Source organism: Seriola aureovittata, chromosome 4 (genome assembly GCF_021018895.1).
Source record: "Seriola aureovittata isolate HTS-2021-v1 ecotype China chromosome 4, ASM2101889v1, whole genome shotgun sequence".
Classification (NCBI taxonomy): Eukaryota; Metazoa; Chordata; class Actinopteri; order Carangiformes; family Carangidae; genus Seriola; species Seriola aureovittata.
Window position 1 is genome coordinate 19397267 of NC_079367.1, and position 14947 is coordinate 19412213.

At 37.3% G+C, this 14947-nt stretch overlaps 2 protein-coding genes across 6 annotated transcripts in view; both read right to left on the bottom strand.

Annotated features, from left to right (window-relative positions):
- Positions 1 to 4519: 4519 nt before the first annotated feature.
- Positions 4520 to 9015, bottom strand: LOC130167745 (extracellular calcium-sensing receptor-like). Its single transcript, XM_056374227.1, has 11 exons — positions 8762 to 9015; positions 8284 to 8519; positions 8087 to 8169; positions 7769 to 7948; positions 7438 to 7626; positions 6791 to 7324; positions 6448 to 6657; positions 6217 to 6340; positions 5919 to 6112; positions 5551 to 5832; positions 4520 to 5152 (listed from the first exon to the last, which is right to left on the bottom strand). The coding sequence occupies exons 1-11, from the start codon at positions 9013 to 9015 to the stop codon at positions 4730 to 4732; spliced, it is 2709 nt and encodes a 902-aa protein (XP_056230202.1). The 3' UTR covers positions 4520 to 4729.
- Positions 9016 to 10991: 1976 nt separating this feature from the next.
- Positions 10992 to 14947, bottom strand: part of plch1 (phospholipase C, eta 1) — a 59779-nt gene continuing 55823 nt past the window's right edge. For 3 of the 5 annotated variants that reach the window (XM_056374927.1, XM_056374925.1, XM_056374926.1), the window contains one exon: positions 10992 to 14900. In XM_056374927.1, the coding sequence (XP_056230902.1) occupies positions 12151 to 14900 (2750 nt within the window). In that variant the 3' untranslated portion in view covers positions 10992 to 12150. The remainder of the gene's footprint in view (positions 14901 to 14947) is intronic. The other 2 variants (XM_056374929.1, XM_056374928.1) reach the window with 1 other exon arrangement.

A 14947-nucleotide genomic window follows, 5' to 3' on the forward strand; every position in this document is an offset into this window, starting at 1 on the left:
TATGATGTTTTTATGACCTTTTATGCCATAATATGATATAAGGTTTTTTGACATTTTATGCCATACTATACTATGACGTTTTTTTGACATTTTTATGCCATACTATAATATAAAGGTTTTTTGACATTTTTATGCTCTCCTATCCTATGTAAACTTATTCTCTACCATACTATCACGTTTTTATGACATTTAATGCCTTAATATAATATGATGTTTTTTTGACGTTTTATGCCATACTATACTATGACGTTTTTTGATATTTTTATGACATAATATACTATGACGTTTTTTGGCATTATTATGCCTCCCTATCCTATATAATCTTATTCTCTACTATACTATAACGTTTTTTGATATTTTTATGACATACTATACTATGATGTTTTTTTTGCATTATTATGCCTTGATATCCTATATTGTCTTATTCTCTAACATACTATGATGTTTTTTGGCCTTTTTATGCCTTACAATACTATTTCATTTGATGCCTTGCCATACTATAATGTATTTATGACATTTTATGCCATAATATACAGTAAATGGGAATAAAGTTCATATGATTTTAAGTCAAAAAATGTAAAAAAAAAAAAGTCATAGTATAGTAAGTCAAAAAATAGTCAAAAAACGTTTTGGAATAGAAATTCATAAAATGTCAAAAAAACGTCATAGTATATTAAGGAATTAAAGCGTATTATTTAAAGTAAAAAAATATCAAAAATGGTCATAGCATTAAATTGCCTAAAAATATAATTTTTCATATACTATGGCATAAAATCTCATAGTATATTTAGGCAGATAAATGTGAAAAAACGTCTTATCATTTTAATTAAAAAAACATAAAAAAAACATCATAATATATTAAGGCATAAAGACGTCATAGTATAGTAAGGCATAAAAATTTCTAAAATGTTGTAGTATATTAAGGCATTAAAGCGTTGTATTATTTAAAATTAAAAAATATCAAAAAAAGGCATAGTATAGTAAGGCATTAAATTGCCTTAAAATGTTATAGTATACTATGACATAAAACCTCATAGTATAGTAGGGCATTTAAATGGGAAAAAACGTCATATTAGTTCAAATCAAAAAATATCAAAAACTGTCACAGTATAGTAAGGCAAAAATTGTCAAAAAACGTCATATCATTATAAGTCAAAATATATCAAAAAACGTCAAAGTATAGTAAGGCATAAAAACGTCATAGTAATGTAATGCGTAAAGACGTCATAGTATAGTAAGTCATAAAAGCGCCATATTATTTCACGTCAAAAAATATCAAAAGACATCATATTATAGTAATGCATAATATTGTCAAAAACAGCATAGTGTAGTAAGGCATAAAATTGCCTAAAAATGTCATAGTATAATATGGCATACAATGTCATAGTATAGTTAGACATACAAATGGGGAAAAATGTCATATTGGTTTAAGTCAAAAAATACTAAAAAAAAGTCCTAATATAGTAAGGAAAAAAATTGTCAAAAAAAAGTCAGAGTATAGAAAGTCATAAAAATTTCAAAAACCGTCATAGTATAGTAAGGTATTAAAGCGTCATATTGTTTTAAGTAAAAAAATATCAAAAAACGTCATAGTATCCTAAGGCATAATATTGTCAAAAAACGTCATAGTATAGCACGTCATAAAAATGTCAAAAAACTTTATAGTTTAGTGAGGCATAAAAGCATCATAAAATACGCCATATTATTTAAAGTACAAGAAATGACATATGAAAATATCATTAAACATCATAGTATTGTAAACCTTACAATTTTCGTAGTAGAATAAGGAATTACATAGTAATGCAAAGAAAAACTTCCTACAATGTATAGATATGTGTCAACGAGGAATTGAACCCAGTACCTTTGTATCAGGAAGCAAGAGATCTAACCACTGTGCTGCTATGCCTCCTCAGTAAAGTTATGAATTTTAGTGAAATTTGAGAACATCATAGCATATTGTTATATACAAATGTCATAGTATGGTATAGCATAAAGAAGTCATACTATACTATAGCATAAAAACGTCATAGTATTTTAAGGCATATATACATCATAGTAAAGTAAGGCCAAAAATTGTCAAAAAACGTCATAGTATAGAAAGTCATAAAAATGTCAAAAAACTCATAGTATAGTAAGGCACAAAATTGCCAAGAAATGTCATAGTATAATATGGCATAAAACCTCATAGTATGGTTAGACATATAAATGGGGAAAAACGTCATATCATTTTAAGTCAAAAAAAAAAAAAAAAGTCATAGCATAGTAAGCCAAAAAATCGGCAAAAAACATCATAGAATAAAATTTCATAAAATGTCAAAAAATGTCTTGGTATATTAAGGCATTAAAGTGTTGTATTATTTAAAATAAAAAAATATCAAAAGACATCATATTATAGTAAGGCATAATATTGTCAAAAAAGTCATAGTATAGTTAGGCATATAAATGTGAAAACACTTCATGTTATTTTAAGTCAAAAAATATCAAAAAAACATCATAGTATAATAAGGCATAAAAACGTCATAGTATAGTACGGCAAAAATTTTCAAAAAACGTCATAATATACTAAGGCATTAAAGCATCATATTATTTTAAGTCAAAGTATATTAAAAACTGTCATAGTGTATTAAGCCATAAAAGCGTCATATTGTTTCAAGTCAAAAATATAAAAGGACATCATAGTATAGTAAGGCATAATATTGTCAAAAAACTTCACAATATAGTACTGCATAAAATTGCCTAAAAATGTAATAGTAAACTATGGCATAAAACGTCATAATATAGAAAGTCATACAAATGTCAAAAAACTCATACTATAGTATGGCATAAAAGCGACATATTATTGAAAGTCAAAAAATATCAAAAAACGTCATAGTAAGTTAGGCACAAAATTATCTAAAAATATCATAGTATACTATGACATAAAGGTTCATAGTATAGTCAGGCATAAGAATTGTCAAAAAAACGTCATAGTATAGTTAGGCATAGAAATGCGAAAAAACATCATATTATTTACAGTAAAAAAAGTGTCAAAACACGTCGTAGTAGAATAAGGCATTATATAGTAATGCAAAGAAAGACTTCCTACACCATATAGAAAAGTCCCAACTAGGATTCAAACGCAGTTCATCATCATCACACTGGGAAGCAGCAGTTCTAACCACTGTTCTGCTGTGTCTCCTTATCAAAAAGTCACATTATAGTAAAGGATAGAAATATCATAGTAAAGTTGGAATGAAAACATCATAGTATAGTAAGGCATAATATTGCCAAAAAACGTCACATTATAGTAAGGAAAGAAAATGACAAAAACTTCATAGGCAAAAAATGTCAAAAAACAAATCAGGATTGAATACATAATCTTCGCACTGAGAGGCAAAAGTTCCAACCCCTGTATTGCTGTACCTCCATGTTAAAGGTTAATTGTAGTAATGCATGAAAATGTCATACTATAAAACGGCATAAAATGTCATAGTATGGTCAGACAAAAAGATGTGTAAAAAAGTCATAGTATAGTAAGCCATAAAAAAGTGGTAGTATAGTAAGGCAAAAAATTGTCAAAAAAACATCATAGCATAGTAAGGCATAAAAATGTCAAAAAATGTCACAGTATAGTAAGTCATAAAAATTTTGTAATAGAATAACCACAAAGAAAGGTCCCAACCAGGACTTGAACCCACAACATATGCACTGAGAGGTGAAAGTTCTAACCACTGTATTGCTGTGCCAACCTTTTAAAAAAAAAGACGTATATAATAGTAATGCATAAAAACATCATAAAATAGTATGGTATAAAATTGTCATAATTCATAGTATAGTAAAACATGGGGTGCTAGAATGCTGGCTGTCGTAGTGCGCTCTTGGGGGCCCGCTAGCAGCCACGGTTATGCTTCCGCTTTAGCCTTGGGCCAGCCTTGCTGTATGTTATTATTACAAAGAATACAAGTAGGGAAAGCATAACATGTTTCACAGCTGCACAACATTGTTGAGAGACACAGAGAGAAACATCAGAGCACTATTAGATGGGGTAATACTTCCATCTAGTGGTCATTATTGGGTACATGCAGTTTAAACAAATCACTGTCCATGCTGTCAGTCCTTGCAAACACTACATCAGCCCATCTTTTAAGTGTTTAGAGTATAATTAATGGGTTGCAGATTTTAATATGTCTCTCACTGCTGTTATTTCATATCTACATTAACCATTTTGATGAGTCATTCTGAGCCCTGAATTATGCTTGTTTTAAGTATGTAAACACAAAACATATGACACTGACACACATCTATATCACACTGACCCACCAAGAAAGTGCAAAATCTTTATTATTTACTTTGAATAAATGCATATATATAGTGTGATAAAAACAGCATGAATACTTTATCTAATGTAATGTAATTTTCCAAGAAACTGGTTGAGAGCTTAATTTATTGGATGTACAGTATTTAACAAAACAAAAGCAAAGAGAACAATTAACCACATTAATACAAAGTTAATGAATTTTTTAGGGAGCAGTATTGCATTTATTTCTGTTCTTTCTTCAATGGATAATGTTATAATATGAATTAATGATGTCTAAGTACAGCAGACACATTCATAGTTATTCAGCTACAACTAAAAGCTTCAATTATGAGTGGCATAGTAAGAATGACCATTACTTAAATAAAACAAATTGACATAACACATACAGTTGAAAAGTTGTACACATATGGATATATGCTGTGGCAACAAAAACTATCTAGCCATCAAATATTTCTTAGTGTTTTTCTCTGGCCTCAAAAGAATAATGAAACATTTTGGGGCAAAAATGCAGAGCAGTAAACCATAGCTAGAGGCAAGAATGGCAAAAATTTCCACAGCAACAACATACTTCCCAGGAGAGCTAACGTAAGCTGGGACAAAGGCCACCCAGACAGCACAGAAGATCAGCATGCTGAACGTGATCAGTTTTGCCTCATTGAAGTTGTCAGGGAGTTTTCGAGCAAGAAATGCCAGGAGAAGGCAGGTGCAGGCCAGAAAGCCAATATAACCCAGTACAAGAGAGAAGCCAACCACAGACGCCATGGCACACTTCAGGGTGACCTTTGACCCTTGAAAACCAAGATCTTGTTGAGGCACAGGGGGGCTGAGAGACAGCCATATGGCACAGATGATAACCTGTATGAACAGTAAACAAATTATTATTCAATATTAAGTTGAGTTGCTCATAAATATAAAATCAAAGGTTCAGTAACACTTTTTAATACAACCTGCAATTTACAGTGTAACTTTGGTGTATTAAGTACCAATAAAACACTTAGCAGTTTCTAATGATACTGAAAGGTAGGCACAGAGGAAGAGTATTAGTAACAACTGGGCATTTCAGAGGAGAGGGACAAAATAAATTATATCATGAGTCATGTTTTCCTCCACTCTACCTACATTTAAGTACTAGTAGCAACTAGTAAGTTCTTTATTGGTTCCTGATTCACAAAAGTAATTAATTGAAAAATTCAGGCTGTACTATTAAATGTGACCAAATGTTCTCAGTTTAATCAACAAAACAAAATTCACACCTGTATACAGGTAAAGAGGCAGACACTTCCTCTTTGCTGGCCTGGACCAAACCACTTCATCAAGGCTTCAGCACCAGGCCGAGCTGAGCGAAAAACAACCAGAACCACCATGGTTTTTACCAGGAGGCAGGAAACACAAAGTACAAAACTGATCCCAAAAGCTGCTTGCTGGAACCGACAAGCCCAGACTGATGGACGACCGATGAACACCAGCGAGCACAGGAAGCAGAGCTTCAGTGACAGAAGAAGCAAAAAGCTCAGTTCTGAGTTGTTGGCTCGCACCTATAGGTGAATCATATTAACAGAAGGAAAGAAATGTGAAAGAAAGAACTGATACAATAAACTGTTACATAAAGCTTGGTTCTTACCATTGGTGTTTGACGGTAGCAAACAAAAACAACAAACACAGCTGTTGTCACTGTGGCACCAGATACAGCTGCTGTAGTCAGAGTAATGCCCAAAGTTTCATTGAAGGAAAGGAAGTCCAGCTGGCGAGGGATGCAGACAGTTCGTTTAGCATTGGACCAGAACGCAGATGGACAACGCTCACAGTGGGGGGAACCTGGAAGAGGAAGAAAGAGGATGGAGGGGAGAAAATAAAACACAAAGGGGAAAATTAAGGTTGCAATCATGAGTTTCTTTGATGTTATGGAGTAATGTCCTCACCAGTTTTATTGCTAATCTCCCCTTCAGCACATGGGATACAGTCAAAGCAGCAGACAGGTTCCCCTTTCCTGGTTGCCATCCGGGTACCTGGGGGGCAGCTCTCACTGCACACTGAAACAGGAACCTAAACAAAGAGCCAAATAACAATCTCCAATCCACAATCAGCTGAACTGACATCTATTTCAACAGCAAATGTCTAAGTGGCTTGGTACGATTTGTTGATCTGACTACCTGACTGGATCCTGTGCTCCACTGAATAGCTGATTCGTTAAGGTGCACATCAAACCCATCCACACGACCAATCAAAACAAGTTTCAGTGGCCCCTCAGGAGTGTTCTGCCAGTTAACAAGGTCATACTGTGCTGGAATGTCGGCTCCTTGAAAATAAAACATTTCCCCTTGTGGTGTGGTGACATTCACTTTGTTCAATTGCTGCAACAGCTGAAAGCAACAAATGTTTAAGAAACAGTTGGCATTTCAAAAAACTATGTATAAAAATGCACTTAAAGCATTCAGTTTAACAACATTTTAAGAATTCTTGTGGATAAGATGAAACAGTGATGAACATCTTTACCTCTATGGGCTTGATGTGGTTTGGAGAGGAGCAAGTGGAGATGTTTCTCAGAGGGCTGTCTCTGTTAGGGCAGGAGAGAAGACTGTGAAGAGCATGGGCTGCAGCATAAACAGCAAGGTAAACATTATATGCCACCCTTAGCTGGGAGGTATCAGTAAAAGGATGCTGCACTCCGTCCAAGGACTCTGTGCCACTGCATGGGAGTAGAGATGCTTTCTGAAGTGACTCCTTGGCAAGAGATGAAACATCTGAAGGATGGTCAGACTTTGCTTTGAGTGGTGAAGAGAAATATGAAAACGAAGGTGTGTCCCCTGGACTGCAGCCAAACTCCTTCTCCCAGAATTCTCTTAAGAATTCATCATCAGGACGACGAACTGGATGCAAATTTCTGAGATAACTCTCAAATCCAGGTATTGTTGAACTTTTAATGGCCACACCAAGAACACCACTTGCCACCTTTGAGATGGCAAGATCTTGGAGAAGATCATCACTGGTACTCCAGGCCTCACTGGCCAGAAACTGTCTGTCAGTCACCTACAGTAAGAGGACACTCTTCAAATAAATAAACTATGAAAAGACCTGACACTTTGATGTCATGAGATTTGTCTTATCTTCAGTATATATACATTTTCATGCCAGTTTCTCACATTTATTTTGGCCAGTTCCAGAAATATTTTCTTTGCATCTGTATACCAGCAAAAGATCAGAATCACCCTTGCAGTGGAAGCTTGAATTTTGAGTGCTGTCCGTCTGGCATCTCTCATAATAGTTTCTCTGTGAACAGTCTCTATGAATTCCAAGCACACCCCTTTCCCTTGAACCTCTTCCTGAAATACCTGAAATATGGAGGTCAAAACAACAAATATGTCCACATATTTATGTGTGTGTATGTATATATATACAGAATATATATATATATATATATATATATATTTGTACTTTATATGAAGGTGACATATATAAAACAAAAACATACACCTGTATTGCCAAATGACCATAGTCATTGTTTACGAGCACAGCTCCAATCCAAGTCCAGTGGAAGCGTATGGCCAGGCGTGCCATGGCCCGTGCTTGGTAAATATCACTGGGGATTGTTCTGAAGAAGTTAGGAAACTTGAGCCTGTCACTAAGACAGGGGCAGCTAGCCATGTAGCTGATCTGAGGAAAAGACATTTCAGAAATTATTATCTTTTTTTCAAAATGTTTTTAAAAAACGTATCGGCCTCTTGATGTGGACTATAAAAAACAGCTCTTCACAGGTTCATTTCCTAAGGTAATGAAACTCACAACTGGTACAGAGAGAGGTCCCAGGATCCTGGACAGAATTATGCCTGTTGTAGATGAGGAAGCACCAATGAGCAAAGGAATAGGCTGACTACCTGAGGACAGCATTAGACATATAAACCAGTCTTTTAATACTATAATCATGGATATAGTAAATGTTAAATGCATAGTAAATTATACTTGTTATATACTTGTTATATATACCATACTTGTTTCTCCTGATTGTTCATAAGATGCAGAATGAGGCATAGAGGCTGTTAAGCTGCAGCTACGTTCGTCTCCTCCAACCAGTGACAGTGCAACTTGCAGAGCCCAGGGGTATCGGCTACAGCCATCAACTATACGGTAGCCCAGCTTCACTCCTGGCAGCAGGGTGCTGTTACGATTGATTTCCTCCACTGCAAATGCCATGGCATACATATATTTTAATGACTCCAGATCTAACCTGAGACCACAGGAGAAGAAAGGAAGAGTGAATGAGACAACCTACAATATCAGTCAGTGAAAGGTAAAAATAATCAACAATCAATTAATATAAAAACACCAGATATAAAAAAAATGTCATACATATAAACATAAATGTTTTACATATAAATCTATTAGAATAAGTATATTATAAACTGTCATGATATGCACAATATAATAACCACAAGACATCATGTATAAAAACAGAGTGCATGTGAATACCCAGTGCAAGGTTCATAATGTGGCAGCTTGATGAAGTCCTTCTCTACAGGTGAAGGTATGTAATACAGATTAAAAATTCCACCGATAACCACATCTCCATCCTGCCAGAGGCTCTTGTTGTTTGGTGCACCCCACCGGGAGCACACTACCGCCTGAACCACCTCCACTCCAGTCTGCCTGCCCACTACACTGAGAAGCAGCAGGGAGATAGCTGAGGAGGGCCACTGCGTGAGGAGCCAGGGCAACCAAGACATGGATGCAGCCGTTCTGGACATTCAAAATATTTTGGTAACTGTTATCTGAATGGCATAATATAGATAAGGCAGAAATGCAATAGATTCAGTCTGTGTAAAACACAATTCACCTCAAACCTGCTTCATCAAACTGGACAATAGAGTGCATTAAGTTAGGAAAAAATGCATATACAACACAGACAATGTTCAACAGTTCCTGTTAGCAAAGGCAAATCTCATTAAATTCCACATGTCCAAATGTAACATCATAATGCCATGTCAGCTACCTGCAAAAATAACGAACAAGATTAGATAAGAGTAAAAATCTCCTTTCACAAAGTAAATTGTTAAGTCTGAAAATAGTATCTAACATACCCCCCCTCCCACTCTGCGCAAGTGAAGTGTTGATGTGAGTATTTATAATAGGTGTAAAGCCCTTTACAAGGAAGTAAAACTGATGACACAAGCAGCACGCAACTCAAAATTATTCCTCTCTAGAGTGATGGTGGAAAAACAAATGAGTGCAAGCAAGTGATTTGTCTGCATGAAGCTCACAGTGGAGGGTGGATGTTATGTGTGTACTCTGTGTTTCTTATATTAATTCAAAATCTCATGTACTTGTAGGATTAGTTGATTTTTCCATGCACACTTTATATAAGCCTAAAATATAAGAGCCTATAGATACTATAATACAAGAGCGAAGTTTCCTGCTTTGTCTATAGCTGGTGTTAGTTAAAGCTGGCTTCGTTTCAGATTGTTTGGTCTTTTCATGTCTTCCATAGTTATTTTCATTTGCTGTGGGCCGACCTAAATTAGGCCCTTTTAGCCTGAGCCTTTTTAGTTGTATGAATGTGAGTGTGCGTTGTGAGTTGGCAATCATGTATCTGACGTCTATTTCATTCATTTTATTTCTAATTTGCATAAGAAATAAAATAAGTGAAGTTGAATTTTCTTAAGTTGCAAATAAGTGTTGGCGATTTCAGGCCATTATTGTTTTGTGTAGGGTATTGTATTTATTTTAGTTTTCTATTTTTTATTGTTTTGTTAAGTTTGGTCACTTACAGTTAGTGTTTTGCTTGTTTGAGTGTAACCACACTAATTGTACAGCTGAAAGTTTTAATAATTACTTTGCTATAACTGCCTTGAAATTCTTCACTGATAGCTTTGCCTGAGAGTTTAAAGTCTTCTGGCTCATTTTTAATAGCATCAGGTTAAAGGCCTTGTGTCTTGGAGTGGTGGCATCTCTTTTCCTGTGTGCTGTGTGCATCTGAACGCCCCTGGCCTTGCTCAGGGTCATGAGGGGGCATGGTTGTGGTAGGATAACAGAGAGCGCCAGCAGACAACCAACCTCTTAAGATAATGTGCGTGAATTAATAAAATAATAAACAGCCTAAATAAAAGTAGCATGATGGATGTATCCAAATGTCCAGGGGTAAAAGTGAGGATTTTGCTTTAAAATCTACTCCAAGTATGAGTAAAGGGGTATGTAAAGCTACTCCAACAAGAACCTAATTGTTACTACCCACCTCTGGATATAATGGTGCATGACTTGAATGACCCAAAGTAAATGAGATACTGTACCTCAGGACAAGTTAGTGAAATACTTAACTTTACTACTACTTAACTCTAATCTTAATGAGTTGAAAAGTGGAGATCAAACATGAAAGTGATTGTCCAGCTGCACAAGTTCTTTCCTTTGAGATTTCCAAGGAATATTGTATTGTGATTTATCCATTAGACTTAACTAAGTGTGACAGTCTAGTTTGTAACCACTGTGGGGAATTGTATACCCAGAGCAACAGGTGTGCTGTTTGCTAGCTCTATTACACAGTAATTTCATGAGCAATTACATCCCATTATGTTTAAGTTGCCATATGGGAAAAGATGAGGCTGTTTGTGACTTAATAATGAATAGATTTTGAGCTTGAGCTGCATTTTTGATTGCTATGTAGCATTTTGAGTAAAACAGGAAATAAACAGGCAATTGTTTGAAATCAAATATTTCAATATTTTATTGCATTGGTAGGAAAATGCTCACAGTCCTCCGATGAGCAACAATACAAAGAAAAAAAAAGGATGGTGTAACACTGAAATAATAATTTCACCCTTTGCCACCCTCCCCTCCTCAGCCTGGCCCTTTGTCGTTATCAATCTGCTTTTTCCATTTCATTAAGTTATACAAAATAAAATAACCAGAACCAACAAGAGATTATTTTTGCAGTCTGTATCAAAGCAATTATAAAAATAAAAACCTTTAAACTCCAAATCTTTAAAATTTGCAATCATTTTTTCAAATTCTACAAATCATAGAGAGCAACGAGTCCAAGCACAGAGGTTTATGTACTGTATTGCACCCGTTACAAACAAGCCTATGTCCTCCATTTGTGTACAATGCAACTATTTGTTGTGTGCAAGTATTGTTGGGTGATGCAACATCTATTGTACAAACTGGTGCATAGTCATGCTTGACATGTTCACGGGTAACATGCACAAACATAAATGTACAGTTAGAATTGGTTCTCAACTAAAATCCATCTCGGATTAAAAACAATGACAAGAATATTTACACACAACACAAATAAAGAAATACCACTTAAAACAGAAGGAAGACTTACATTTGATCTTTGAAAAGATGAATCCCATCTATTAAAAGTAGCTGTTTGATTATACTAAACATTCAGATGATACAATGAAAGACATTCCCTCTCTGCTTGAAACCCAATTCTTTTTTTCTTTTTCTTTTTTGCTTCATAGTTAATGTACGCAATTTGGACAGTACATCACAGGGACAAAGATAACAAGTATCTGTACAATCAGTCTAGGAAGCCATTTGGAGAGAATCAAAGTTCCCAAGTACATTTATACATTAAGTAGGATATAGACAATACACCTGCAGACTAGAAAGACCATTCACTATTGAATAGTGGAAATTTCATACAGGAAATTCATGCTGTCAGATCCAACCATGGATTATATGTGATGTTTCACTGATATTGTACAGAACCATAACTTTATCTAGAAATAGCCCAGAATAAGATTTGTTTAACGGTTATAGGGGAAGCCTACTGGTCTGCGGACTTGGGAACAAATAGCAAGTCTATATTTCCGCAAAAAAGAGTGTTTGATTCTTAATCTCATTTTAGGTTGTGATCAGAGCTACAGCCTGAGAAGGAAGTAGACCTCAGGCTCTGACTCAGAGTGGGTGGAGTTTGCATTTGGAAGAGAGTCATCGGTATAGTACCGATCTCCATGATGATCCCCATTTCCATAATGTAATGATGTGCATGCTCCTTCAGGAAGTCCCCTGTCCTCCAGCTGACCAAGGTAGCCTGCTATGTAAGAACCAGTTGAGTGTCTGTTAGCTGGCGGATTCTGTGAAGCTGGTTTATTCCTCAAAACCACTCCACCGATGCCAGTGGTACCGTTGATCACCGCACCTGCCCGGGGCTTTAAAGCCTCTTGCTGCCTTTCACGGGCACGGCTGTTAATGTGACGCACTCGACTTTGACTCCGAGAAGATAGGCGACGGGTAAGGAGTGGAGGGGAATCTTCTGTATCCCTGGGAATAACAGGAGCTGTACTTGTTGCATGGGGCTGTGACAGTGGGGATTTTGCTTCATGATGCAACTGAGGAGACTGGGCCCTATCTCTGTCACTGTCATCCCCCTCCAGACTGACCAGTTTACGTAGCTGTTCTGTAAGTGGGTCACAAGACTGTGATTGGAAAGTAACTTCCCCCATAGTGCCCATCCTCTTTTGCTTCCTCATATGGGGAGTGATGAAACTGCGACTAATGATGTGGTATTTGCTCTGGAAGTTGCATGATATGTCTTCAGAGGTCAGGTCTCCCAAGGACTTGGACTTACATTGGCTGGGGGCTGTGGAGTCTGTGGGAGCAGACTGGGGACGAGTTGATAAAGGCCTTAAATTTGAGTGCAGTGAAACTGCTGTTTCAGGCTGTGACTGGTGCCTACAATTGATTAGGGAAACATTTTGGTTGCACGACTGCTTCGGGGTGTGTGATTGTGTTTGACTCTGGCTGTGTGGCTGGTTGTTTTGAGGATCTGAGGGCTCTGATGAGGGCGTAATGCAGTCATAGTCCAGGTGGCTGTACACTGCATCACAGTCTGAAGAAGGGGAATATAGTCCTCTGTCTCTACAGATGTTTATAGAGCCAGCAGATTGACCAGGGAGGCTTTCAGAAGAGGAGAAACCTTCGTGGAAACACCTCACTTGCTCCCTCTCCATCTGTTTATACCCTAGCCTGTTTTGATGAGACCTGTTTAGAATCTGGCTGCCACTATGGCTCCACTGTTGTGTATAGGAAGTGCTGGAGTCTCTGCTGTTGTTAAGGGCCTTAGAAATGCCCTGAGGAACGGAGAAGCTGTTCTGACACTGCGGACTAGGGTTGGAGGGTCTACAGTTGACAGGTCTGTGGAACGGTGAAGGCTGGGAGTTGTTCTGGTGATGGTGGTGATTAGATAGCTGATAGGAAGGTTGATTCATTGGGGAGGGACACTGTGAAAGTGCTACAGGAGATGCATGTGATGGGTACTGATCACGGTATGACGAAGGCTGCTTTTGTTGGGAGTATTTGGGAGTGGATTCATGGCTTTGGTAGATAGCATGGCGTTTGGTTGGACTTATGAGCCCCTCCCATTGGCTGCCATGTCTTGGCGAGGTCATCATCATATCCAGTGGGTCCTCATCAACATTAATTTCTACTTCTGCAAAAGCATTTCTAACCGAGTTATGGATAAACTGAAAACTGCTGTTTACCGAGGAGCTCATGTACCTTTTAGAAGTATTCCATTCTATCTCAGGTATCTCAGGTACAGGTGCTGGGGGATCATACACTTCCTCATATACTCTTTCCTCTGCCTCCTCAGTTTCTTCACTTCCACCCCTCTTTCTGAGCATATCATTCCAACCCACGTTGTGCCCCCTTCCTAAACCCTGAACCACTTTTGCTGAAGACGAGCCCAAGCTGTTTGAGGGCATGCTCTCCATGGTGTCTGCCTGAACATGGACTGTCTTTTTCCTCAGGTTGTACACCGATACAGGCAACAGCACCTCCTCATCCAGAATGGTGTACACCTCCTCAAGCTCAGCAGTTTCTGGGCTGGAGAAGACGGCTGATGCAGGTATATCTGTCTGAGAAATCTTGCACGGTGAAAGGATTTGATCATTTACATGATTTGTTATTTGAGCTACCTGTTGGGGACTTATCAGTTGTTTCCTATTATGAGAGGCTGTGTTGTTCTTGAGAGGAGACCTTAAATCTTGCAGCACTTTAGGGGTGGTAGGTCTGAAGTTTGAGTGATGGGAAGGAGTGTGATCATGAGATAATGTTGTGAAATCATTTTGGTCAATGGTGGTTTCAAATTGGCCAATAAGAGCAGAAATGGAGCCACGTGTGTCCTGCTCATTGCCTAAGGACACAGCATCAATGAGTCTGGAGATGGTGCTGTCATGCAAAGAGCTGGGACTCTTCAGATCACAGTCCATACTGACAGGAGAAAGAGGGACCACAGGGGAGGGGGCAGAAGAGGAGGATGAGGAGACTGATGGTGCAACTGTGAATGTTGTGCTGTTGGATGATGTCTCGGGTTTATCTGATTGCATCTTGTTGTTCACGGAAGGTGAGACTAAACCGTTTTTCTCTTTTCCTGTGGAGATGTTCTTTGATTTGTTGACTCCATTGTCTTCTGAATGGTAGTTAGCATAGTCTTCTTCTTTTCTTACGTCTCCTCCACCAATAACCAGATAAGAAGCCTCCTCTGATTGGCCAAATTCTTTATTCCTGTATGTCTTAGAAGGGGAAGTGACACTTGGTTCAACAGAAAACGATGATTGGACAAGAAGGTCTACAGAGGAAGACCTGGGCCTGTTGAGGGGGCAAACTCCTGTGGACACAGATGATTGAACACAAAGATTAATAAAGACAGGCTTG

Bases quoted from the DNA above. Each gene is read 5' to 3' on its own strand.
- LOC130167745 (XM_056374227.1), bottom strand. From the start codon at position 9,015: ATGTCTTGGTTGCCCTGGCTCCTCACGCAGTGGCCCTCCTCAGCTATC. The intron at 7,627-7,768 runs GTGTATGTTTTT...TCCATATTTCAG, and splicing joins ATGGTCATTTGGCAATACAG to GTATTTCAGGAAGAGGTTCA. The intron at 5,153-5,550 runs GTGTGAATTTTG...CTGTTCATACAG, and splicing joins GCCTCTTTACCTGTATACAG to GTTATCATCTGTGCCATATG.